We start from the raw sequence: 25,965 nt of genomic DNA, 5'->3' as shown, positions 1-25,965 counted from the left end.
GCCTGGAACACGCAGCGGCGAATACGCACAACTGGCGGTGCGCCCGGGCGACTCCGGGCCTGATATGGAGAGAGAGGGCGGGCGTGTGTGTGTGTCCCGGGCGTGCGAGGCGCGCAGGACGCTCGGTGACCGCCCCTTCTCGCACTTGCATCACCAACTCCGCGGTCTCCACCCACCCTTAGCCCCGCCCTCGGCCCTCCTCCGGCCAGTTTTCCCTGGAAGCTATTAATAGCATTACGTCAGCCTGGGATTGGTAACCTGGAGTTAAGCGAGCGCCTTGCCAGCTCAAGGGCTATAAAAGGGGTGATGCAACGCGCTCTCAGCCACAGTCTCACTCTACGAGGCGCGCTGGGCACGGTGCTTCCCCGGCGGAGCCTACCGGCCAGTCCGCGCTCCCACTGAGTCCTTGGTGCTCGCCCGCCGGCGGGACACACCGCCCGCCTCTGGCCGCTCTCTGGACCCTGGCCGCCCCGAGCGGAGACTGGAGGTGAGCATTAGAGCTACGCGGTGGAGAGCCGCCCTTCCCTTCTCATCTCCCCTCTAGTGACCAGTCCCGGGACCCCTGAGCCACCGGGGACTGGAGCTCTAGTCTCCCGCGCTACAGTCGCTCAGCTGAACTGCTCCTTGGCGCTGCCGCTCCGAGTTGAGATAAAGTTTCTAGTAAAGTGAAAGAACGAACTTTCTCTTTTGAGGCGTGAAAGATGCCCAGGGACGGAGGAGATCGCGCGCTCTCAGCCTGTAGCTAGGAGAGGTCGTCTGGGTGGGTGGTGGGTGCTGGTGCGCGGGGGTGACCCACACGCTCGGGATCGCGGTCCCCTCCGTCCCTCACCTGCTGTCCGGACGCCGGAGCCGGAGCCGGTCCCTCCTGACTCCGCAGAGAGGCACGGTGGCCGCGCCTGATGGAAGCGCTGCTCCCGGGACCGAGCGAAATGAATGGGGAAGGAACGCTCGGTCCGAGGTCCCGGCACAGCCGCTGGAGGTCGCCTTGCGCTCCCGGGAGCGGAGCTCTAGGCGGCAGGACCGCGTAGAGAGCTGCGAGCGAAAGTGAGTTGGGATTAGTTTGGAGGCGGCGAGCGCTGGTATCGCGCTGCCCTGGGGCGGAGTGCGGAGAGGTCTCGGCACCCGCTGAAGTCCCGCGGCTGGGCTTGGGACGTCAGCTCCAGCCTCTCTCGCTGTTGCTGTGGCTCTGGCTCTCTTTTAACCGGTCCTTGGATTTCTTTGTAGTCGAAGAGAACCTCGGGGACTGGATCGAACGGGTGGAGGGACCAGGGTGTGGAACCACTTGCACAAGCGTGTGTGTGTGTGTGTGTGTGTGTGTGTGTGTGTGTGTGTGTGTGTGTTGGGGGTTGTTTGTTGTATATGTGTGTTGTGTTGGGAGTTGTCTCACTCTGTAATCCAGACTGCCCTTAAACTACTGGTGATCCCCCTGCCTCAGCCTCCCAAGTGCTGAGATTACAGGCCACCACTCCCAGCACCTCTCTGCTTGTGCTAGAGCTGTGTGGTTCATAGGGCCAGGTTTTGGCTGAAGATTTTCAGTTTTTAGAGTGAAATAACGGAAATACAAGGAGCCAGGAAGGGATCTTGAGTGAGAGAGTAGCTTCCCACCCGGTGTTACTAACCATTCTCTGAGGCAGGAAGGGAAGGGGCTTCCCTCGCCATCCCTGCCTCCTATCTTTCTTCCCTTGGTCGGTTCTCTGCTCCGACCCCACTCTCATTTTCAACACCCATTTTTAAATTTTCCTCCTAGCCATTTTATTTTCCTTAATTATGTAGATCGCAGGCTTTCTTATAAATTAAAGGAGTTGCCAAGCTCAATTATTTAAAATTTTTATTCTCCCTCTTCCTTGTTTGGCTTTTTTTGAGACAGGGTCTCCCTATGTAACCCAGGCTCGCTTCAAACTCATAGCAATCCTCCAGCCTCAGTTCCTAAGTGCTGGGATTACAGGCATGTGTCATCAAGAGAGCACATGTTTTGCATGTAGCATTTGTTGTGGGATAATGTTACCACAGACAGGCTCTTGCCTGGGGGCGGAGGTTGCGGTTGTTTCTATCTAAGGTTTCAGAGGTTGCTGACCAGGTGGAGACAGAGCGCCCAGCGTCTGTGGCCATCTAAATCCCTTCCCCGCACACCCGTTTCTTATGTGACCCCTTCCTGTCTGTCTAAGCCTCCTCTGTGAAGGTTCCAGGTATGGGACTCTTGACCTGCTGCTACCTGACTGACAGCTCTACCTATGGTCGCTGTCTTGAACTGATGGGTCGCAGAACGCGGTTTCAGCAGCTTGGCTGGACTGGACCACCCTCCAGCTCTGTGAGTTTAGGCAAATTGCTTCCCTTCCTGGACCTCAGTTTACTAAATGACAGAATGAGGATCTGATCTAGACAATTCTAAGGCTGGGTCCCTCTGGCAGGCACCTTTAGCCAGAGCCTGTGTGATTGATTCCTTAAGGAACTGGCTCCAGGGTAATCCAGCCAGGGGAGGAGGGACATGGCCAGGACACCACAGAAACTTCAAGAGAGAAATGATTTCTTGTGAAAACTTGCAATCTCTGAAGAACACAACAGCAGTGGAGAAGTGATGTCAACAATAGTGGAGTGGAAATTACCTGGTGTCTCGGGAACTCAGGACCATATACAGTTGTGACAGATTGACCTGAAATTCTCGAGGGTTCCAGTCCGCTCCCCACGAATAGAACTACACTGAATTGGCAACCAAATCAGCTTCCCTGAAGGGGAAGGTGGAGTCCGAAGGTGTGCGTGGGGGTGTGTGGGGGTGTCGATCTCTTATGTTTTCAAGTATGTGTGTGTGTGTGTGTGTGTGTGTTTGTGTGTTTCTTCACAGCCCGGGGAGGGAATTGGCAACCTCATTCACAGTTTTCAGATAGGAACTGAAGGTCAGGGAGCCTCCGGACCCCCAAGGGGGTGGTCAGCTAGTGAGTGGCAGTCAGACACCTGGAGACAAGTCGCTGACCCCCCAGCCTGCGAGCAGGAGACAGACAGGATGTGGAGAGCCAGGGAAAGGCGGCTACCCGCTCCTGACTAGACTCCTAACAGGTTGGTTTGCGGATGGCTCAGGGGAAGGAAGTGGAAATCAAAAGTGAAATTTCAAAGCCATCGTAACTACTCGGAAATAATAATCGAGGAGCTGAATTTCTAGTTAAATAAATGAGTGAAGTTTCACTTTCTTGAAAATGATGTGGCCAATGATGTGACACAGTTTCTGACTGCAAGTCATGAAGCAGGAACAGAACGCCAGTCCTGAAGCAAATCCAGAAGACAGTTTTATGATCAGTGTAGAGAGTTCACTCAGCTCTCCCCTCCTTGCTGTGCTGGGTGTGGTAGAGGGCCCCTGAAAACAAGCCCAAGTTTTAGAGTTTGTTTCCCTGGAGGACACAGCCTGACTCTAGGCTGACTCTCTGGAGGTGACTATCCAAGACAACCAGAAAGAACAGGAGCCCAAATCTTTACAGATGGAGCCACCTGATTATTAGAAAGCCTTTCTTAACAACTTTACTACAGGCTGTGTCCCCAAGTAAGCCCCACCCCCCCCAGCTTTTCACAAAAGCATTCCATACCACTGACATTCCTGTTTCTTCCTGTCTTTACTCTAAGGAGGGTGGGGGAAGTCCCAGACAGCAGACTCTAGGCCCCAGGGGCTCATTAAGAAACTTAGCTGGGTGTCTAAAGGGACGAACTCCACTTCTGTGGCTCAAACTGTAAGTGCAGCTGAGCCATCCAGTCCTGCAAACCAAGGCCAGGCCAGTGGCAGCTCCGAATTGCACCCCTTAGCTGGTTGTTTTGTTTTGTTTTGAGTAAAACTGGAAAGCAGGGGGAAGCGAGGGTGATTGGGAGGATGTTGAGCCTCTGGCTTCAGAAGCCAGAGGAACAGCCCCCAGCCACAAGATGACAGGGGTCAGTAAAGGGACCTTCAGTTCTTGGCGCCTGCTGTTTGGGAGAGAATTGTATGCATTTCTTGAGTTCTTCTGACTAGTGGAGGGCAGCATTTGCTGGCCTGGAATTTCTGCCTCCACCTGTGGGCCTTAGCTCTCCACCGCCAGGGACCCTTTGGAGGAGCGTTTAACATCGGAAAAGGTGACCCGACAGACCCTACTGAGTCTCCACGGGAGAGCAGCCAGCCCTCTGCAGGAGGTCCTGGGAGGACTGGCGTAGCTCCTGGTGGCACGGATGTTTTCCAGGGCCCCGTCTTAACTGGTTTTCTTAGTCCCTCACACCACTCGTGGGGAAATGGGGTACTTGTTTACAGCCTACGTTTGGGAAGGAAAAAGAAGCCACTGGGGGATGGTCACAACACATACTAAGTAGTCTCCAAATCTTGATTCTTTTTTTCTTCTAGTCCTGGTTTGGGAATTTTATGGATAAAACAGCCCATTTAAACTTACACCTGGATGCAGGCAGTAGCTGAGTGTGTACCCGATATAAAAAGTCTAGCAATTCTTTGAACTGAGTTCAGGGGTTCCCTGGGAATTGTTGCTTAGTACCCCCCGCCATGGTTTCTTTCTGGACTTCCTATGTGCTTCCACTCACCGTCCAAACTTTTGCTCTGGGTTTTTGTTTGTTTGTTTGTTGTTGAGTGAAGTAAAATATTTGGGTATGCAGCGTATAAATTAAGACCATGAGTTCTGAAGCCAAGCAAAACGATTCCCCGTGCCCGGTACTATCCCATGTTAACGTGATCTCAGTCAACTCATGTATAACATGGGACCAGGTTTTACAGCATTGGGCTCTCACAAGGCTCAAAGGAGGTAGATAGGTTTTCCTTTAATGTGAGAGGTTTGCCGAAAGACTTCCTGTCCTCTGGGACTTGACTGACCACTGTAGGCAAATACAATCCTGCTCACTCACTGCTCCTGCTTCGGGAAGGGTGGGAGTCCCAGCTGGGAAAGCAGACGACTTCAGGGTGTTTTTCCAGACTGCTTCTGCCCTTGATTTCTCTTTGGTGGCCCTGCGGATTTGCAGGTCTATAGAATGATGAGGCCGTTTGGTACGGCTACTTCATCCCCTCTTTGTTTGCTCAGTTGTCCAACTGGTCAGCAGGCATCGTGGGCCAGTGCTGAGCCTGGCTCTGGGACAGAGTTTTGGCAGTGGTTTGCTGGCTTGGGGAGTTCTGAGCCAGTTTCCAGATGAAGACTGAGTCCTACAGAGCTGAATGACCTGCTCCTTTGTGACCAGGCCCATCCCAGGTCCCCTCCGCCCCTATTCCAAGCCTGTCTCCTTGTACCTCAGAGTAAACAACACCCCCATAAATCCAGATCTTCTCCCTTTCCCTTTTGCTTGCCCTGAAGTTCTTTGCTTTGCCATCTTCTCATTAAGAAAGGGCTCCTTGTTCCCAAAGGACCTGAGTTCCCACCATTACCACCCCCTGCCAAGGACTGGGGTGAAGAAACACACCCAGCTTCCTCGTTCCCACTCCCAGGCCCAGCTTCCTGCGGGAGAAACTTCCGCCACAGAGTCTCGGAATTCAAGGCCCCAACTTCCTGCTTCTACTTCCACTCACTCCATTCACTAGCAGATTTGTCTTGATTTCAGGTGTCTTTCCAGTTTCTTTTTTAAAAAGAGACTAAAAACAGGATTCCAAAAGGTGCTGGTATTTGGTTTTTAATGTTGTTGTTGTTTTTTGGTTTCTCTTGGGGGACTGAGGCCACATTTGTATACTCTGTATACCAGGCAAACTAATAGAAGAGGAGCTTGGAAAGTCAGGCCTCCCAAACTTTTAGTCATCTTTGAGCTGTGTGTTTTAAGAATTTGTTTTACTCACAATGAGGATAGCATGGGAAAAAAAACAACTTTTTGGTGGTCTGTTGATGTTAATTAGCGTTGCTTTCGTGAGCATGCGTCAGGGAACATGGGCAACTTAACCTGTGGCTATAGGACTGCATTTAAGTGACCCCTTTCACCAGCAGGGGTTCACTGCTGACAGCTCCTAGGTTAGGGTTGGGACCTCAAGCTGGGACCTAATCCATGCTGGAACGTTGATAGGCTCAATCTTACGAGGTCCTCTGCAGGCAACCCTAGGGTTCCAGGGTTCCTGAGCGGAACAGCCATGTCATGTCCAGAAAGCAGCGGTTCACAAGGCTTTCCCCATCTTCCCACTCTTACATCCTTGTTGTTCCCCATGTTGTTCCCTGAACCATGAACTTGTGTGTGTGTGTGTGTGTGTGTGTGTGTGTGTGTGTGTGTGTGTGAGAGAGAGAGAGAGAGAGAGAGAGAGAGAGAGAGAGAGAGAGAGAGCACCTGTTTAGAACAGACCACTTGACAACCACCTCTTCTCAGTACTTTGCCCAGCCTGCGTTAAGGGCTGCAGGAAGAAGCTGGCCAGGGTTGAGGACGGCACTGGTCAGGGGATGCACATAAATACTTAGAAGACGGTTTGACAACATGTCCACTTAGCCAAACAACAGTAACATGTTCTCACTTATTCCCTATAATTTCTCCAGCCATGGGCAAGAGACGGGCATGAAATGAAACAAACCTGAAGCCCGGGGGGCTGATGGGACTTTGGGGTGGGCTATACTTTGGCATGGTTGGATCCCATGCCCCAGGACGCCTGAAGCAGTTTGGGCTTAATTTTTTCTTTCAGCAAAATGATGCTTCAACATCCAGGCCAGGTCTCTGCCTCAGAAGTCAGTGCGTCTGCCATCGTCCCCTGCCTCTCACCTCCTGGATCCCTGGTATTTGAGGATTTTGCTAACCTGACACCCTTTGTCAAGGAAGAGCTGAGGTTCGCCATCCAGAATAAGCACCTGTGCCACCGGATGTCCTCTGCGCTGGAGTCGGTTACCATCAACAACAGACCCCTGGAGATGTCAGTCACGAAATCGGAGGTGGGTTCCGTCAACACACATCCATTCTCTCAGTACTCGTTTATCACACATACTCCATGTGCCAGCGTACGCAGGAGACTAGAGCTGGGGATAAGAATCAACAAAAGCACTGCCCTTGGGGAGCTTCAATTCTGTTGTGTAAGGATAGTGGGACAGAGCCTAGAACACACGAATGAGCAGGCAGAGGGTACCTGTGAATAAACAGATACAGTGTGCCTGTGTGTGTGATCAAGAGGAACAGGAAGGTCGAGAGGAGAGAGAGAGAGAGAGAGAGAGAGAGAGAGAGAGAGAGAGAGAACTGGTAAATAAACAGCTGGGGAGGCCCCTACAAAGGGATGACTCAGCAGTTCAGAGCACTTGCTGCTCCTGCAGAGGACACAGGTTCAATTCCCGGGACCCACCTGGTGGCTCACAGTTGTCTGTGACTCCAACATCCTCTTCTGGTCTCTCTGCAGGCAACTGCACAAGTGTGTCTCACATGCATAAATGCAAGTAAACACTCATGCATGCAAAATACAAAATAAATCTCTTTTTAAGAACAACAAAAGGGGGCACAGAGAAGCATGTGTGTATGAATGAAAACACGTGCACATACAATAAAACTACATCTTTTTTTTTTTCTTTTTTAAGAAAAGAAGGTGTTCAGAGACTAGGTAGAGGTGAGGCTGTCATTTTAAATTAGGAGGCAGGGAAAATGTCACTAGTCATGGCCTTGGAGCTAGGACTTGAGAGGTGTCGTGTGGGAAGGGTACTCCCCAAGGGACCCTCCATGTACAAAGACGAAGGTCCGGGCTAGGCCAGTGCTGAGATGTGGCTGACTTCTGGATCTAACGTGACGGTAGAACTGCTGTGGGTGTGGGTGGCGTGTGGAAGAGAGCGAGAGTGTCCATTTGCTTCAGGGCTTGGGACTGTAGGAGGCCAGGTGGGGCAAGGGCAGAAATTGTGTCCTCGGAAGGTGTCAAACAGAGAATGCAAGTGTGAGCTGGGGGTCATCAAAGTACGGTGGTGGTTGGCGATGTGGGTTTAGTGTGGAGTCTTTCTGAAGAAGTGGAGTGTGATGGTGATGAAAATCTCCATCAGGACCAAGGACCAGGAGGTTAGGCTTCCTCTCGCTGGCAGCAGTGCTCACAGACTTGGGATACCACGTGTTTGCTCTGGGCTCACACCCACTCCTGCACATGCACTGTTCTGTGTTGAGCAACCTTCCCATAAGACACCTGGAATAGTAGACTTGGTCACTGAGCCGTGGCTGCCGGTGACTTTGCTGCTTCAAGAGCGTCAGAGATGGACTCTTGCACCTCTGTCAGCCTTTCTCGGTTGGGAGTAGTTCAGGCTTACTTAATGTGTGTGACTGCAGTCCTGGGGCACGGGGTGAAGCTGGTGCAAAAGCTGTGCCTTTAAAAGGAGGCTGAGGACTGGACTCACAGCTCAGTGGTGAGTGTAAGGTTTGGGGTTTGATCCCTAGCACCCGGGGTAAAACGAGACTGGGTGATAGTCTTCATGACTGTTTGATTTCTCCTGCTGAGGACTGACATTTGCGGAAGGTCTGAGGGGAACCTGGCTCACAACATCCAATGAATGGGAGCAGGCATTATTTATGATGCTGTTGCCATGGATGATGTTGGGGGTATTAGCTGTGCTCCCAGCTAACTCGGAGGAGGTCAGAGAGGGTACCCCAAAACAGTTGCAGGTATCAAGTCCAGTACTGGAGAGTGCCTGGGACATTCTGGGAGATTTTTTTCCCCTAATGATGTAGTTTGAAATAACAAGGTACAGTAGTAGGAAAAGGGGGGAAGGGAGGCTAGATAGACATGTGGAAGGACAGGGCAGGACAGTTGGAGAGTCTCTGGAGAAGAATAGTGAATGTGTGTGCACTGTGTGCATGCCTGGTGCCCGCAGAGGCCAGAAGAGGGTTTTGGGTCCCCTGGAACCAGAGTTAACAGTTGTGAGCCACCATGTGGGTGCTGGGAACCAACCCCAAATTCCCCACAAGAGCAGCAAGCGCTCTTAACCACTGAGCCTTCTCTCTGTGCACCCACCGTGCGTGCGTGCATGCGTGCGTGCGTGCGTGTGTGTGGTTTTTATATTTACTGGGTCTGTGGCCCTGAGACATGAAAGACAGAAACTCCTCTTCCATTATTCTCTTGAGCTTAGCTTCTCTAGATTGCGAGACCTCCATCTCAATCCACAGTCAGTGTCTTCTGGTCCAAAAGGATAGGGAAAGGTCAGGAGTGGGTCAGTCATGGCCCCCTAAAGCTGACAGGGTCTGACATCGGCCAGCGCACCATGGACTTTGGCCTTAAGCAGAGTTCAGTGGCCGGATGTGGCCGTTGCTCATCAGTCCATAGACTGAGTCGGGTCTGGGTGGACATCCACGGAGGACCGTACTCCCCAAAGCTGGACAGGGCTCTGTTCTCTGAAAGTCCCAGTATTGGCTCAGAATGAGGCCCAGGACATCAGTGTGATTTGTTGGCTGAATCGACAGGTGGTTCAGTGCACTACCCCCCAGTAGCATCCAGCTGTGGGCTAATACCGTTTTAGTGCCATTAATGGTCTCAAGTCCCTCTTCTCCAGGAGCTCACAGACTTCATGGGAAGGGTGTGCCCTTGTGCTCTGGGTAAAGACAGAGACGTTAGTTATTTTTCTGTCTGTGACTGAATGGTGATATCTGGGGAAGTGTGTTTGGGCTCACAGTTCAGGGGACGGATACAGTCCATCACACAAGGAAGACATGGCGGCTGGGGAAGTTCCGGGCACAGTGGAGAGCTTGTACACAGTGGTGAGAGCTTGTGCACAGTGGTGAGAGCTTGTGCACAGTGGTGAGAGCTTGTGCACAGTGGTGAGAGCTTGTGCACAGTGGTGAGCACTTGGGCACAGTGGTGAGCACTTGGGCACAGTGGTGAGCACTTGGGCACAGTGGTGAGCACTTGGGCACAGTGGTGAGAGCTTGTGCACATCTTTGTGGTTCAAGAAACAAAGCTCATATAGAAGTGGATTAATACTACAACCCTCCCCTCCGCCGGCCATGTGACCCACCTCCGCCGGCCATGACCCACCTCCGCCGGCCATGTCTCTCACCCCAAAAGTTTCATAACTTCCCAAGTCAGCACTACTAACAGGAGAGTGTGGCCAGGGAGTGATCTGGAGGCAATTCCTGGCCTCAGAGGAAAGGACACACTTATAATTAGTATCAATAGTTACCAATTTAAAATTGAAATTCTTTCAAAATCCAAATGCATTTTTAAAGTAGATTAGACTTTAATTTACTAATTTCAAATGTAATTCTTTAATGAATAGAATTTTGATTTTAGATTTTGTTATTTATTGTCAAGTGTGTGTGCACGCACATGTATGTAGGGAGTTCACACAAAAATCTAGACCATGAGGCTGGAGAAATGGATCGGTGGTTAAGAGCACTTGCTGCTCTTCCGGAGTACTGGAGTTCCCAGCACCCCATTCCTAGATCCGGGGATCCAACGCTCTCTTCTGGCCTCTGAAGGCACCATAAATGCATGTGGTAGATATACACACAGACAAACATAGATTTACAAACACACGCATATGTGATTAAAAGCAAACAAGATCTCCGAACCAAAATACCCACAGCCTTGATATTTTGGGTTCCTGGTGGCTTACTGTGTGCCTGCGGGGTTTTATTTATAGACGGCCCCTGAAGAAGATGAGAGGAAAAGGAGGCGGCGGGAAAGAAATAAGATTGCAGCCGCCAAGTGTCGAAACAAGAAAAAAGAGAAGACTGAGTGCCTGCAGAAAGTGAGTATTGGCCAAGCGTCCCCTTGCACGGTGCCTAAACCTGCCCTCGTCAGCCTTGTGCCGTTGGCAGAGGGGGTTGTGGGTGGTGCAGAAATGCCAGCTGTGGGCAGAGGAAGGAGCAATGCTGTTAGCGTGATGAGGGGACTCTGGATATACAGAGTGAAGATTTGTGGGTTGAAAAACTTCAGTATCCAGGGCTAGCAAGCTGGCTCCAAGGAGCTTGCTGTGCAAGCCCAGCAACCTGGGTTCGATACCCAGAAGCCACTGTGGAGGGAGAGGACTGACGACCTCCACATGCATGCTGTGGCACACACCGCTCCATATACCCCCAGCAGTGTCCAGACTTCCAGGTTCATGAGGCTTTGTTCGCCGGTTTCACCAAATAGAACAAAACAATGAGACCCTGTGACTGCCACTGACTCTCCAGCTTGCTCTGGTAACCTGGAAGCAGTACTTAGACGGTGTTCCTGCCTGGGTCTCCGTCTTGCTTCCCTTCTCCCTGCTTACCCAGTCCTTTGAGTCCCCTGGCAGGCTGTCACCCCACAAGGAACACGAGGGGTCCACAGCATGGGTTCACAGGCAAGGCAGGCCGCAGAGCCTGAAAGTCTCCGCAGGGCCCATGTCTGCTCCCTGGGTTTGTGCAGGCCAGCTTCTGGCAGGGACTCGAGCTAGCCTCTGGTCCCGGGATCTCTGCTCCCCGGGTGTGTGCAGGCCAGCTTCTGGCAGGGACTCGAGCTAGCCTCTGGTCCTGGGATCTCTCCTCCCCCGGGTGTGTGCAGGCCAGCTTCTGGCAGGGACTCGAGCTAGCCTCTGGTCCCGGGATCTCTGTTCCCCGGGTGTGTGCAGGCCAGCTTCTGGCAGGGACTCGAGCTAGCCTCTGGTCCCAGGATCTCTCCTCCCCTGAGTGTGTGCAGTCCAGCTTCTGGCAGGGACTCGAGCTAGCCTCTGGTCCCAGGATCTCTCCTCCCCTGAGTGTGTACAGGCCAGCTTCTGGCAGGGACTCGAGCTAGCCTCATGGTCCCGGGATCTCTGCTTGTTGTTTTAGGGTCAGTGAAAACCTGGGAAGCTTTGCGTTTCTTAGTACACCTCTGTGGATATGGTGAGATTAGAAATTCAGAGGAAACACTACACCACCAGTGTGGATTTCTCCCCAGCTCCCCAGACCCTGTGGGGACCAGATGCCCTTGACAGCCGACTAGAGCAACCCTCTCTCAGCCCTCAGTACTAAGGCAGCTTCAGCAAGCTTGGCAGCCTGGCTCAGCGGTATCTCCAAGCCTCCGCTCACATGACCCCCAATTTCAGAGGCCTCGCCAGGGCCAATACCACCCCTCACCTAGTTCTGACCTCTCATCTTTGGGGTTGGATGGTTCCCCCAGCAGGCCTCTCCAGCTTGATGAGCCCCATCCATGGTTTCCAGGTGGTTCCTCCTACCTCCCCGATCTTTGGCTCCCTCCATAATGCCTCTGTCCATTGTCCCTCAGGAGTCAGAGAAGCTGGAAAGTGTGAATGCCGAGCTGAAGGCCCAAATTGAGGAGTTGAAAAATGAGAAACAGCACTTGATATACATGCTCAACCTGCACCGGCCCACGTGTATCGTCCGGGCTCAGAATGGGCGGACTCCGGAAGATGAGAGGAACCTCTTTATCCAGCAGATAAAAGAAGGAACATTGCAGAGCTAAGCAGCGGTGGCAGGGGGCAACTGGGGAGTCCTTATTGAATCCTCCTTTTCCACCCTCAACCCTGAAGCCATTGGAACGCTGGCTTCCTGTGCACTTCGAGAATCTCAGCAGCCCAGAGCCGTGGGGGCAGGAGGGTCAGTGGTGCCTACTGCTTGTCCCATTCTGCCCCGGAGTGAACTGCAACGCAGAGCAAGAGCATCCCTTGTCTCACCAACTCCAGGATTTAGGCCTTACCATCCTGGCCATTCTCAGATGATCTAGCTGGCCCCTGGCCGGGGTCCCATGCAAAGCAGGATGCCCACTAATGGGATTCATGCAGAAGTGTCTGCCTCAGTAGGTGGGGTGGGACCACGACCCCCACTGCAGCTGACACCATCCTTCCTAGGGAATATGGAGCGGGAATGCTCATTATCGAGGCTGTCCAATGGCCAGGGTGTGCTTCTAGGAAATACGCTGCTACGCCCCAGAATGGCTGTGCGCCCGCCTCAGAGCCAGGCGTTGTGCTGTTGGGGTGTTTGTCTTACACAGCACTGTCAGGATTTTCCCGGGAGTTCCATCAGAACTGATTTCTGAGAGTTTGGGAGTCTGCCATCATGGACAGTATCCCTCAAAAGCATTCAGGTGGCCACGAAAGCTTCCCTGGCCCAGAGGGGTGAAAATGGCCTGATGGCCAGCTGCGCCATTTTGTGTTGACAGAGGACGCCTCCTCTCCCTGTACCCACTGCTGAGGAAGAACCTGGGTGCGACAGCAGGTCCTTGGCTGCAAACTGTTACAATGTCACAGAAAAAAGGCACAAAGAAAGTCCAACCTCCAAAGGGTAGGACTCTTCCTTCCCACTCAGTGACGGGGGCAGGAGTGAGTTCTAGACTAGACGAGCCAGAGATACTCCATTTCCTTTCCTCATGGCCAGAAACCACAGCCCGTGGAGAAGCGTGTTTGAAGCCAAGTGCAGGACCAGGCTTCTTTCTGCATTGTAGGATGATCATGGCATTGTTTTTGTTTTTGAGATACGGCCCAGAGCATTTCAGCTGGGAGGCCCCTCCCTCTGGCTACCAGAACTCTGGCTACTGTTAAAATTCTGACATTTCTGTGAAATCCTCAGAGTATTTAATCTTACTCAATTGTATCATTACAATTTTCTGTGAGAGAAAGTATTATTTATCCCAGTATTCCTAGCCTGTCAACATAATAAATATCAGAATAAGACATGGTAAACCTAAGTGTTGTGCTGGTTTCTACTAAGTCTTTTGAAAATAGTGACTCTGCCTCTCTGTTATGGGGTGATTAGCATTGAATATTTGGAGACGGCTTCCTTTGTTCATGGGGAGAACACTAGGTAGGGCAGTTGGGTTTTTGTTTTTTTTTTTTTTTAATATGTATGGGTGTTTTGCCTGCATGTGTGTCTGTGTACCACATGCATACAGTGCCTGAGGAGGCCGGAAGAGGGTGTTGGATTCCCCTGGAACTGGAGTTGCAGAGGGTCCTGAGCCACCATGTGGGTGCTGGGAATGGAACCCAGATCCTTTCCAAGAGCACTGACTGCTGCTGACTGCTGATCCATCTCTCCAGTTCAACTTACTTTTAAGTATGTGTGTGCATGTATGTTTGTGTAGGGGGGGTGTGCCCATGAGTGCAGTTGCCCATAGAGACCTGGCCCAGACTTCTAACCCTGAGCCTCAGTCTGTTGCTTGATGCTCAGTTTCTCGTCAATAAACCCTGAAACACCACCACACGTGTCCTTCACACCACTGTTTGGCACTGAGATAGTTTCTTTGTTTTGGAGAGAGTCTCCTAGGTAGCCCTAGGTGGCCTGGAACCCCCAGAGTGCTGCCTCTGCCTCCAGAATGCTGGGTTTAAAGGCCTGCTCCATCATGCCTAGTTTAGGATAGATTTTTTTTTTTTATGGAAAATTCAAATAGCTAAATATTTCAGTCATCAGTTTCTCTGAACATATAAATATGCCTAAAACACGTTTTCAGCTTGAGCCTTTTACAAATTACATGCAGTTTCAAAGGGGATGGCACATGTGTGCACCGGAGCATGCGTCTGGAGGTGAGAGGACAACTTGTGGGAGGAGTCCGATTTCTCCTCCCACTTGTGGGCGGAGTCCGATTTCTCCTCCCACTTGTGGGAGGGTCCGATTTCTCCTCCCACTTGTGGGAGGAGTCCGATTTCTCCTCCCACCGTGTGGGTCCTGGGAACTGAACTCACTTGCTGAACCATCTCCCTGGCTCAGTTTGAGGCTCTTGAGCTTGCCTCTGCCACAGTGCCCCTCAAACACAAGTATCCTAGACCTGTTAACATCCAGATGAGCGTCTCACAGCACACCTGTGCATTTCAAATAGCAGGAAAGAACGGGAACGGGGTTGCGGGAGGGAGTGGGACAGTTTTGGACACGATGGATGAAGTTGTTCCAAGAAAGATAATCCTAATTTTCTGGAATTTCCTGACCCAATGATTTCTCCTTCCCTCTCCCGTCTTCCTCCCCCTCTCTCTTCCTCACTCCTTCTTCCATTTGCAGTATGGGGATTGAACCTAGGCCTTGCACTTGGTAATCAAGAGCCCTGCACCAAGCCCTCCCAGCCTGTAAGCCAGCAGGGGAGTCTAAGTCTCAATAGACACAGGTTTACCTTCAGTGGTCACATGCAAAACAAGCTGGAAATAACTGGCCTCTCCGCTACCATCCCCGAACTGTTCTCCAGGCATCTGAACGCAGTCCTTAAGAAAACTGTATTAACTGGTTTGTGGGGTGGGGTGAGCCACAGCAGGAGGGGAGGTCTGGAGACAGTATCTGAGAGTCAGTTCTTCCAGCATGTGGGACCTGGAGATCAGCTCAGGTCACCAAGCTTGGAGGCAAACCCTTTTCCCGGCTCAGTGGTTCAAGGTCTTGCTACACGAGTGTAAGGACCCGAGTTCAGAAGCCAGGTGGACATGGTGGCCTGCCTGTAATTCTAGATTTAAAGGACAGAGACAGGGGCATGCCCAGAGCAAGCAGGCTAACCAGAGCAGCCATGTCTCACATCTGGGTGTGCCTGAGAAAACCAACCTTGGGCTCCACCTGTGCGTGTGTACACACCACTCACACATGCACGAAAAACTGAAAAAGAGAAAAAAAGTCTGTTTCGGTTCACAGTTTAGAAGTGTCAGCCCATGATAGGTTCGTCTTGTTCCTCTGGCCTGTGTGGATGCAGCAAAATCCTGAGAGGGAGTGTGTGGTGGACCAAAATCACTTCAGACCAGGAAGCACAGAGCTTAAGAGGAGGTGAGAGTAGGGTCCCATGATCTCCCTTAAGGCACATCCTCGGTGACACAGGACCTCTCATAGGGCCCTACCTCCCCACAGCTCAGGGACTCCTGGTGCCATTAGCACAGGGACTTGGGGGATATTCCATCCAATCCTCAAAAGCATTGCTCCATTCCACAGGTGAGGAAGTAGCGACTCCAAAGCTTGCTCAAAGTCCCTCAATTGATCAGAGATTGAAGGCTACGCTTTTTAAAACCAAAAGGTTTCAAACAAGAGTTCTAAGAGTGTATGTGTTATGTGCATGACTGGAAAAACACAAAGCATAGTATTTAACATTCAAATGCTTTGAGCACATGCATGGTGCTGTGTAGCCACCACTGACTGGCAGCCATAGGGTAGTCACTCCCCAGGTCCCAGCGCTTGGCAAACTACTCAACTGTTCATTTCTTCAGGCTTACCTGTCCTGGCCTTTTGTGTCTGGCTTCTTCACTTAGTAAAGTGTCCAAGTCCAGCTGTGTTGAAGTGTGAATCAACATTCCCTTCCTGTTCACGGCTGAGTTATAGTGTACTGGACGGAGAATCTATATTTTGCTCATCCATCTATCAGTTAATAAACAGGTGTGTGTGCTTTCACAGAGTGATAGATAGCCTTTGTCCTTAAGGGATGAATGCCTAGAATAAGAGTTCATCAAACCAACTGGGAGAGTCTGGAGTAGGGGTCCACGTGACAACAGTTTGGAAATCCCGAGTCTGGCTAACTATGTGGCTATGTGGGTGTGGCCATAGACAGAGTCATGACGACAGATGTAAACAGATTTCCAAAGCTCTCCCCAACAGCAAGGCTGTTGGGGGAGGAGGGTGCTGGATGGGTTCCTGGAATTTAAGGAGTTCTCTTTTCTACCCCAACCCCTGAGCACAATGTAGAAAAGCAGGAAGAAAAGTCTGGGGTCCTTAAGAGAGTAAATGGTCCCCCACCAAAACAAAACCAAAGGGAAAAACCACTGGGTAATTTTAGCCTCACACCTCAGCCCACCCACTGTCTAAAGTGGTTCTCCATCACACACACACACACACACACACACACACACACACACACACACACACAACTTCCCATGATGTAGTAAAAACAAATCAGTTTGAAAATATTTGAATGGTCCAAGTTTCCCTTGAGAGACGAAGTCCTAGAGCAGTTTAAAACAAAGGTCTTAGATGTAGTGAGACCTGAGTTCAAAGAGTGTAGTTTGTGGGTGTCAGTGATTCGTTCCGTTTCTTTACCCTGTGAAATGAGAATAGTAACAACAGTGTGCGTCGGTGTGAGTAAGCATTAATTTTATCTTAGTAAAGGCCAGAGCTGCCATGAAAGATTACCACCATCCACATTTAATGAGGTACCACAGAAGGATCAAGACCAGAATCCGGGTTATCCAATAAAATGACACCATAAGCGCAGCTATTTCAAGTCTACCTGTCCCTTGAATTCCCAAAGACTTTGAATCTTTCCAGGTGGGCTGAAGAAAGAAGAACCAGATACAATTTTTCCATGTGAAACCTCTTCATTTCGGCATCCACTTGGAGGCCTGTCCTTGAGGGCAGCCGGAGGATGGGACAAAGGGGGATGTGACAGTGACAGGTCACAAAGGGAGAGGGGATAAATATGGTGTGTAGGGCTTCAGGCCCTAGTGGCCACTTCTCCCACTAGGGCTGCAGTTTGTAGACATTCAGGGGCTTTCAAACAAATCACCGGTGGAGGTTGGAGGGGTTTTAGACCCAGAAGAAAACCTCCCTGGAGTCTACCCTGCATCTCTACACCTCTGGAGAGATTGGGCTTGGGGTCCAGGCACCCAACAGCACCCCTTGTCAGTCATCTGTGCTCCCACCCCCAGCCCAGGCCTCTGGGAGGCTCTGAGGCAAACTGGGGGCCTGTGGGGTGGGGTTGAGAGACCTGCTGTACGTGCCACCTCAGTGACCCAGGAGCTCTGCTGCTCCCTCATCTGCAGAGACCAAGGAAGACGCAGGAACCCACCTTGCCGGCGCACCTTTCTTGACACAAAATGACCTCCAACACTGAGTCTCTGTTACCATATTACACAGCCCAGAGTGGCTCTGGCGTCGGCATGTTCAACACCACCATGGGGAAACTACAACGGCAACTATACAAAGGAGAGTATGATATTTTCAAGTACGCACCAATATTCGAGAGTGACTTCATCCAGATCACCAAACGGGGAGAAGTGATTGACGTGCACAACCGTGTCCGAATGGTGACCGTAGGCATCGCGTGCACCAGCCCCATCCTCCCGCTCCCTGATGTCATGTTACTGGCCCGACCAGCCCCGGGCTATGAAGACTTTCCTGGACGCAGCCAGACCACCAAGAGCAAAAACCGCAAGTCTGCAAAGACCTTGGAGCTCACTAGGCTCCTTCCTTTGAAGTTCGTAAGGATCTCTGTTCACAACCATGAGAAACAACAGCTGCGCCTCAAGTTCGCTACTGGCCGTTCATGCTACCTGCAGCTGTGTCCTCCTCTCGAGGGCCGGGATGACCTCTTCACCTACTGGGAAAAACTGATCTACCTCCTGAGACCACCTGTGGACAGCAACAGCAGCACCTACGCCATCCCAGCAGAGGACATAGTGTGCATGCCGCTGTTGGATGAGGAAGACAAGTCGAATCCGACAGTGGCAGATCCCCAAGGAAAAGGAGAACCAGACCAGGTCAGCATCAGAAGCCTCCCCATGGTCACAGACATTACTGGGATCAGCTCGGATGCTTTTGCCGGTGGTGAGGGAACCCATCATGACTCTCCAAAACCCACCGTCGTGCCCGGTGTATCCACATCCAAAACAAAATCAAAAGACCTTGCCAAAGAGTCATCGACAGGGATAACTGCAGTCGCAGTGGGTGACCTAGCGGGTGCTTTGAGCTTGGCAGCAACCAGGCCTGTAGGCTCTGGACAGATCAATGCAGCCATAGCAGGGGGCGGGTCCATGGGTACAAGAGGAAGCAAAAGCCGTTTGTCCATTGCAAGTGCTGGCAAGATGTCACCGCAAGGCACGAAGGTTGCCTTGGCAGGGGCGACCAGCAAGTCCCTGGAGTATATTTCCAGTACATCCCCCAGCCTCTCCCGAAAAGAAAGCTTGACTATGGCAATTGCAAGAATAGAACCTACTAGCAAGTCTGATGGAGAAACAGCCACTGATCCAGTAACTCTTGCCTTGACGTTGCCGAGTGAAAGACGCACAACTGGACAGACTAGACAGCAGAAAGCCCCTGAGGCCAACACCGAAGTCAGTAAGGAAAGGAGTGAAAGGAGGGAGCGGAGAGCAAAGGACAGGGCTGGCAGCAGGAGTTCCCATCACTCCAGGACAGGAGAAGGTCGCCACAAGACCGCCGGGGACAAGGCGGTTCGGAAATCCTCCAGCCACAGATCGACTCTGGACGAGAAGAAGGAAAAAGGCAACCCCAGGGGAAGCAAGCGCAACAGGTCACACAAGGGGGTCAGCCATGTCCCCATCATGAAGGAGTCCCGGAGCTCCCACAAATCAGGCAGGACCCTCTCCTCCACCAGCTCGGCCACTACGAGTAAGAGGCCTGGCAGAATTGGCTTGTTTCTGAAGAACATCAGAGCCAACCTGGCTGCCAAAGGCCTGGCATCACAGCGTGGCCAAGAAGTAGACATCGTGTCCAAGATGGAGACAACCAACGTGGAGGCCATCATAGCGACTGAGAGTGGCCGGGGCCTGGACATCATTGGTTCTGTGACATCCGAGGTCATGGAGACAGTGACCTTCGAGGCTTCTTAAAGTACAACTGAGAGCCCAAAACTGCAAAGGGCCCAGGGTGAGTCCCTAGAGTCCATTCCAGCCTTCTCACCGCAGTTGAAATAAAGAACCATCCTACCTGAGAAGGGCTCTCTGCATTTCCATACCCGGAAGTTCAGGAGTGACCTCACAGTGAATTCTGTGACGTCATCATAGACTCCTGGCTGCACCTGGATGAGGATTCCCTCTCCTTGAAGTGGGTGCCCCACAGCCACGACTGTGTTCTCCTTGTCTAATGATAAAGGTCCTGGATCTAGTCAGGGATGGGAGAGAGCATCAGCACTGGTTATTAAGACTGTCTGGACTTAGCAATTCTGCACATATCTGTCTACTTGAGAGTAACGCACATCTACACTCAGGTGTTTCTGTCAGGTGTTTCAAGAGATAGCTATGAGAATATTCCTAGCAAAATGGTTTAATGTCCAAACACTGGAAACAGACCAAATAACAAAGTAAGAATTTATACGATGTATTAGGTGGGATATTCAAGTAATACAACATAGGTAAATTTTACTCATAATGTTGAAAAGGAGCAAATCAGAGAATAGGGTATCATTGCATTTATAGGATAGTTCAAAAACAAGATGAGAAGAAATAAATTCTCAAAGCTCATGTCGGGAAGGCTGTGGGCCTCCAGGGTCAAATCCTCAAAGCTGACTTTGAGTGGAAAGAGAGTGGCCGGGCAAGGGGGTTGAGGGCTTGCTGCTGAGAAAGGAAGCTGGCTTAAGACCTGCCCACACCAACCATTTCCTGCCGCCAAACAAGGCTCTTGACCCCAGCGAGAGGGACTACTGGAGTGAGTCAAGTTATTCTTAAGAAAGGAGGGAGTGTGCAGATTAGATAGGACCATGGCTGTGAGGAAAACAACCTCAGAATCATTAACCCAGAGTTCCAAGGAGGGCTTCCCCTCCTGCTGGAGCCAAATTAATGGTTTACTCCTAGCCAGCTTGTCCTTCGACAGAAGGGTGTGGAATTTACAAAGATTATACCCCATCTCTTTAATTTGAGGATTTCTACCCAGGTGAGTTTGAGTCTGTCAGAAAAAAAAATAAAAAAAAAAAAAAAAACCCTCACTACAAACATAGCACTCAGCTAAAATGCTCCCTAGCATTCATTCATTCATCCTCTCTTCCATCCTCACAGTCCTCCACCTGGCAGGTCAGCAAATGGCGTTGAGAACATCGTTTTAGAGGACTCATTCTAGGTGCCAAGGGGCATTGCAGAGTGATGCCCTTCAAACCCTGGAAGCATCTGTTTGTGGGAGGGTTCCTGAAGCTGGTGTGGATCTGGGACTCACAGGGAAGGAGAGGAAGCAGGAAGGCCTATGAAGTAAGGCAGGCCTGCAACATCAAGGTGCTGTGGAAAGAATTGTATAAGCTGAGGTTGGAGGGCCAGGGGAGAGCTAGGCATCGATGACCTGGGGAGCTGTGTGAACGTGCAGGCCTTTGGGAATCATTTGAAGGGAAGTGCCTGACCCAATCAGGATCCCTGTGGCTCCAGGGTAGAGAGTTGAGGAGCAGGGGCTATCTGGAGGCCCAGGATCCTTTAGGAAGTCCGGCTAGAGATGTAGAGCCCTCGACCTAGGCAGCTATGGAAAGAGAGGGACAGAGTCAGGAGACATAGAAGAGGTGAAAAAGGACAATTGTCTGCCTGTCTCAGTCAGGAGGTCATGGTTTGGAACTGCACTCCAATTGCCTAAGATCAGCAGAATGAGAAAATGAGTATTTTTCCTCCCTTAGGGGGCCTGTTGGTCTGTGGAAAGGGGTGCAAGAGGGGAAGAGTGTTAGTGTATAAAACAGCTTAGAGGTCAAAAACAAAAACAAAACCCGTGCAGGACGTTAAAAGGAGTGTGGAGGGAGGGGCTGGGCTTTGCAATCTACATTCCTGAGAGACCCGTGAGGGAATAGGAGCTGGTGAGAAGCTCCGTCGGCTTCCAAGGGTGTGAAGCTGCTCAATAGAGCCCCTTGTGGCCTTATGCTGTTACTGCCCCTTGGGGCTTGACCTAGGGAGCCAGGGTGGTTGCTTCTGAGTCTCAGTCCTTTCCCTTCGTCCCTCCACAGTTTGCATAATGCTGATTCCCTGATGATCAGCCTGTCCATCGGGGCACCACCTCTGCAGCAGGTCGCCCCAGAAGTGACAGCGGGGAAGCCGGGGAAGAGGGTGTCTTGTCCGTGACGGGAGTAGCTGGAGCACAGCCATTTCCCTGAAGAGATGGACAGAGAATAGGTGGTGTGGGGTCAGTGTCATGTTCCCTCTGCAGCCTGGAAGTCATTGGAGAAGCTGTTGTTGAACGGGTGTGGGTTCATGGGGTCCGTGAGAAGAAGACACACAGAGGATTTTAGCCTTTCCGGCTGCAGGCAGACTGAGACACCTTCCATTAGCCAAGGGCATTTTTATTGTTCTCCAATTTACACTTTTAGCAAGTTGATTTCCATATCCCCAAAACATCCTAACTAAGCTTCCAAAGAGGCAGTGCCAAATGCAAATTTTCCATTAAGGAGTATCACAGTGTGCTGGATTTTTCCCAACCAAGTTTTGCATAGGCTTTGTACCCTTGGGAAACTCTCAGGCAAGATTCACATAGAGGGCAACAGGAAAAACAAAAAGTAACCGAGGAACAAATGTGGGTTAAGGCTAGATGCTAAGTCTCTGGAGCCAAAGCAGGTGTAGCTCGGTGGGAATTCTGCCCACAAGAACTGGTTATGAACACCAGTTATAAGCAAGATGGGAACCATGAAGATGGCCAAACACATACACACACATACACACACACACACACACACACACACACACACACACACACACATACACACAGATATACAGATAAACACACATGCACACACAAACAGAGACATACAAATACACATACACACAGACATACAGATAAACACACACACACACAGATACACATACACACAGACATACAGATAAACACACATGCACACACAGAGACATACAGATACATACACAGACACACAGATACACATACACACAGACATACAGATAAACACACAGACACACAGATACAGAAAGACATATAGATACACACACATGCATACACACACATAGACATACAGATACACAAAGACATACAGATACACACACAGGCACACAGACATACAGATACACACAGATACACAGACACAAATACACACACAGACACACAGATACATACACAGACACACATACACACACAGACACACAGATACACACAAAGACACACAGATACACACACAGACACACAGATACATACACAGACACACAGATACACACACAGACACACAGATACACACACACAGATATACAGATACAGACACACAGATACACACACACAAATACACACATAGACATACAGATACACAGATACACACAGCAGTACAAACCAAGGTGGGATGAGGGTATGGCTCACTGATAAGAGCACTTGTCTGGCATGTGCGAGGCCATCCAAAGCATATTGGTGGCTGTCAGTGCAGGTCAGACGGAAGCTTTGGTGTGAAGGGGAATGCTAGGAGAGGAGGAGGAGCGTTCTCTGCAGAGGCGAGGTGTGACAGATAGACGGACTTGAGAGACTCCAGTAGACGACGGCCGTGGGTGCATGTCAGGGCACAGGGTATAATGTGCTCGGTGTGAGCCGTGCAGGGAGATGAGATTCACTGGAAGCAAGGTAAGGCTACACCCTAGGGAGAGCCCAGAATACACACACCTGGAACCCCCGAATCTTCACGACCACAAATATGACCTGTGACCCAGGAGTGAGGGGTGTGCACAGCTGGATCCTCCAGGATCAGAAGGGCACAGGAAGCCCAGGCTCTTTCCTCTGCCAGTTTAGAGAGTTTGCTATGTACTGTGGAGGTACATGTCTCCCACACATGCTTCTCCACAGGCACACCAAGGTGATGGTGCTCCTCATCTTGAGGGAACCTAAAGGGCAAGGTCTGTCAGTGACGGCTACATGAGTCTGTACCCGGTGTACCATTTCAGGGCTGCAGCATGCTCTACAGAACCACCTCTGTGGACATGCAGACATACATGTGGACATGCAGACATACAGATGTATGATGCTGACCATGTCACCCCATTCTTTCTCCTACTGACACCACAGTCCCAGAACCTGGGATTAACAATGGTTCAGGAAAAATCCGAGCAAACAACTCCTGAGCACTGGGGTCACAGGCGTGTGCCGCCTTGGTGAGTTTGTGCTGTGTTGGGTCAAACCCAGGGCTTTGTGCATGATAGTCAACTGAGCCATATACTCAGGCTCATGAAACTAAATGTGTGTGTGTGTGTGTGTGTGTGTGTGTGTGTGCGCGCGCGCGCACGCACGCACACGCGCGCACGCGCGCGTCTGTCTGAGTTGATATGCACCATATGCATGCAGGTGACTGTGCAAGTCACAGCACATCAGATGCCCTGGAACTAGAGTTGGAAGTGGTTGTGAGCTGCCCAACATGGGTCCTGAGATCTGAACTGGGGTCACACCTGGCATAACTTACATACACAATATCATGACCTACAGAAGAGGGTAGTTTTGTTGTAATTCCTCAGTGGGCAAAATTAAAAGTTGGCTTTCAGGGATGAAGAGGTGGCTCAGGGCTTAAGAGCACTGGCTGCTCTTTCAGAGGACCTAGCTTTGATTCCCTGCACCCACATGGCAGCTCATAACCATCTGTAATCCCAGTTCCAGAGCATCCAATGCCCTCTGTAGGAAATGTATGCACACTCAGGCAAACACCCATACACAAAAAATAAAATAAAAATAAAACAATTTTCTTTTAGAAGAGTTGGCTTCCATCTGGATGTAACGGCTTATGTTTATGCTTCTAGTACTGAAGCAGATGGATCGCTGCAAGTTCGGGGTCAGCTGGGTGACAAGTTTTGAATCCCCAGGTCCTGGGTTCCTCCACCACTAATGCAATAAGCCACATCAAACCGAATTAATAGACCCAGATTTAATAAACAGGGCGATGCAGAGCAGAGCACTTCCGGGTGGCTCTCAGGAAGGCAGGAGACAGGACACAAGGGCACAAGGGCACACGTGACAGATCTATGGGCGGGTCTTAAATAGCTGGTAGGCGTGGCCCCAGGCGGGAGGGGGGGGGGGCCCGCGCTGATGCCGGGCTTTCTGGAATGGGGCAGGGTCTGGGGAGAGAGATGGGTGGGACTTCCACCAGAACACTGGGTGTAAAGTAAGTTCCAAATCTGCCAGGATTACATGAAACTCTGACTTAAAAATATAACAGAAAAAAAGATGACTTCCACATTAATTTGTTTTTGAGGCAGGGTTTCTCCGTGTAGCCTTGACTGACCTGGAACTTGCTCTGTAGACCAGACTACCCTTGAGCTGCTGCGATTAAAGACATGCACTGACATGTGTAGCGATGTCATGTACAACTTAAGGTTGCTTTTGTTACTAATTGAGACAAGGGGACTTTTAAAAAGAATAAAACCTCTCCTATCACACATCCAGTATCTTTCGTTTTATGAAACAAAAATGCAAACAAACAAAAAACCCTACTCTCAAATTTTGTGACTTAAAACAACAATTATTATCTGTGTGTGCTGGTTTCTTCTACATCAGGAATTGGGGCGGGGCACAGCCGCACCTTTAGACAAGCAGCAGGAGTAACAGGTACTAACAGCAGCCTCCCTCTGCATCCTCCTGCTCTAAGGACTCTGTGGAGAACACTGTTTATGTCCTACTCCACAGCTCTGTCAAGTAGGCAGTAGCATTCCCATTTTACAGATGAGGAGATGGAGGTTCTGCAAAGTTAGAGTTTACCCAGAGACACCTGTGGTGGAGCCAGGATTAAATGCCAAAGGGGCCGACACAGGAGTCCACACTCAGGCTCCCACTGTGAGCTGAGTATGTGGAGAGACTTCCTCTCCAGAGATCCGACACCACCACAATGCTTGCCTACAGTCAAGAGGCAAGAAATACCGTATCTGAAGAGTCCAGGATAGCCTTGCTCACATCCAGGGCCTTGAGGGAAATAGCTAGAAGGGGACTCGGCTAGGATTATTAACAGGAAGGCTTGTGTGTGGCCTCTCCTGACAAGTTGGTCTCTAATGGTTAATTTGGCTTCCTTGAGAACATGTTTCAAGGCCACTGAGAAGCTGTTTTTGTGTGTGACTATTTCTTCTGAAACACTCTGTCCTGGAGAAAGGCTCATTGAGGCTTAGGAAGTTGGGCCAGTGAGATGGCTCAGTAGAGAAAGTTGGTTTCACTTTCTGCCAAGCCTGAGGACCTGAGTTCAATCCTCGGAACCCACGTGTGGAAGGAGAGAACTGACTTTCATAGGCTATCCCTCCTACCTCCACATGTGCTGGGAAAAGGAAAGAAAGAAGAGAGGGAGGAAGGGAGAGAGGAAGGAAGGAAGGAAGGAAGGAAGGAAGGAAGGAAGGAAGGAAGGAAGGAAGGAAGGAAGATAAATCTCAGGAAGTAAATAAAACCCATAGGCTCTGGAAGTAAACCTCTCGAGTACCTGAAGAATCTCGCTGTCCATAAGGCCCTAGCCAGGGTTATTGATGCAGGAACAAGAGTTGGGAAGTGGAGACTCTCAGACCACACCAGCTGCCTGCAGGTTGTGCAGGGCAGGGAGCTCCAGCCGCT

The 25,965-nt window shown here is 50.8% G+C and overlaps 2 protein-coding genes across 2 annotated transcripts; both read left to right on the top strand.

Annotated features, from left to right (window-relative positions):
• Positions 1-252: 252 nt before the first annotated feature.
• Positions 253-13,505, top strand: Atf3 (activating transcription factor 3). The gene is made up of 4 exons (XM_052738013.1): positions 253-487; positions 6,596-6,839; positions 10,503-10,610; positions 12,092-13,505. The coding sequence occupies exons 2-4, from the start codon at positions 6,600-6,602 to the stop codon at positions 12,287-12,289; spliced, it is 546 nt and encodes a 181-aa protein (XP_052593973.1). The 5' UTR covers positions 253-487; positions 6,596-6,599; the 3' UTR covers positions 12,290-13,505.
• A 4,080-nt stretch (positions 13,506-17,585) lies between these two features.
• Positions 17,586-19,337, top strand: Garin4 (golgi associated RAB2 interactor family member 4). The gene has a single exon (XM_052736536.1). The coding sequence runs from the start codon at positions 17,586-17,588 to the stop codon at positions 19,335-19,337; it is 1,752 nt and encodes a 583-aa protein (XP_052592496.1).
• Positions 19,338-25,965: the final 6,628 nt, after the last annotated feature.

Source organism: Peromyscus californicus, unplaced genomic scaffold (assembly GCF_007827085.1).
Source record: "Peromyscus californicus insignis strain IS unplaced genomic scaffold, ASM782708v3 Scaffold_14__1_contigs__length_90479793_seg_2, whole genome shotgun sequence".
NCBI classification, from domain to species: domain Eukaryota; kingdom Metazoa; phylum Chordata; class Mammalia; order Rodentia; family Cricetidae; genus Peromyscus; species Peromyscus californicus.
Note: the sequence above shows the minus strand (reverse complement) of the source record. Positions and strands in the feature narration are given on the sequence as shown.

Bases quoted from the DNA above. Each gene is read 5' to 3' on its own strand.
- Atf3 (XM_052738013.1), top strand. From the start codon at position 6,600: ATGATGCTTCAACATCCAGGCCAGGTCTCTGCCTCAGAAGTCAGTGCG. The intron at 6,840-10,502 runs GTGGGTTCCGTC...TTTTATTTATAG, and splicing joins TGTCAGTCACGAAATCGGAG to ACGGCCCCTGAAGAAGATGA. The intron at 10,611-12,091 runs GTGAGTATTGGC...ATTGTCCCTCAG, and splicing joins AGACTGAGTGCCTGCAGAAA to GAGTCAGAGAAGCTGGAAAG.
- Garin4 (XM_052736536.1), top strand. From the start codon at position 17,586: ATGACCTCCAACACTGAGTCTCTGTTACCATATTACACAGCCCAGAGT.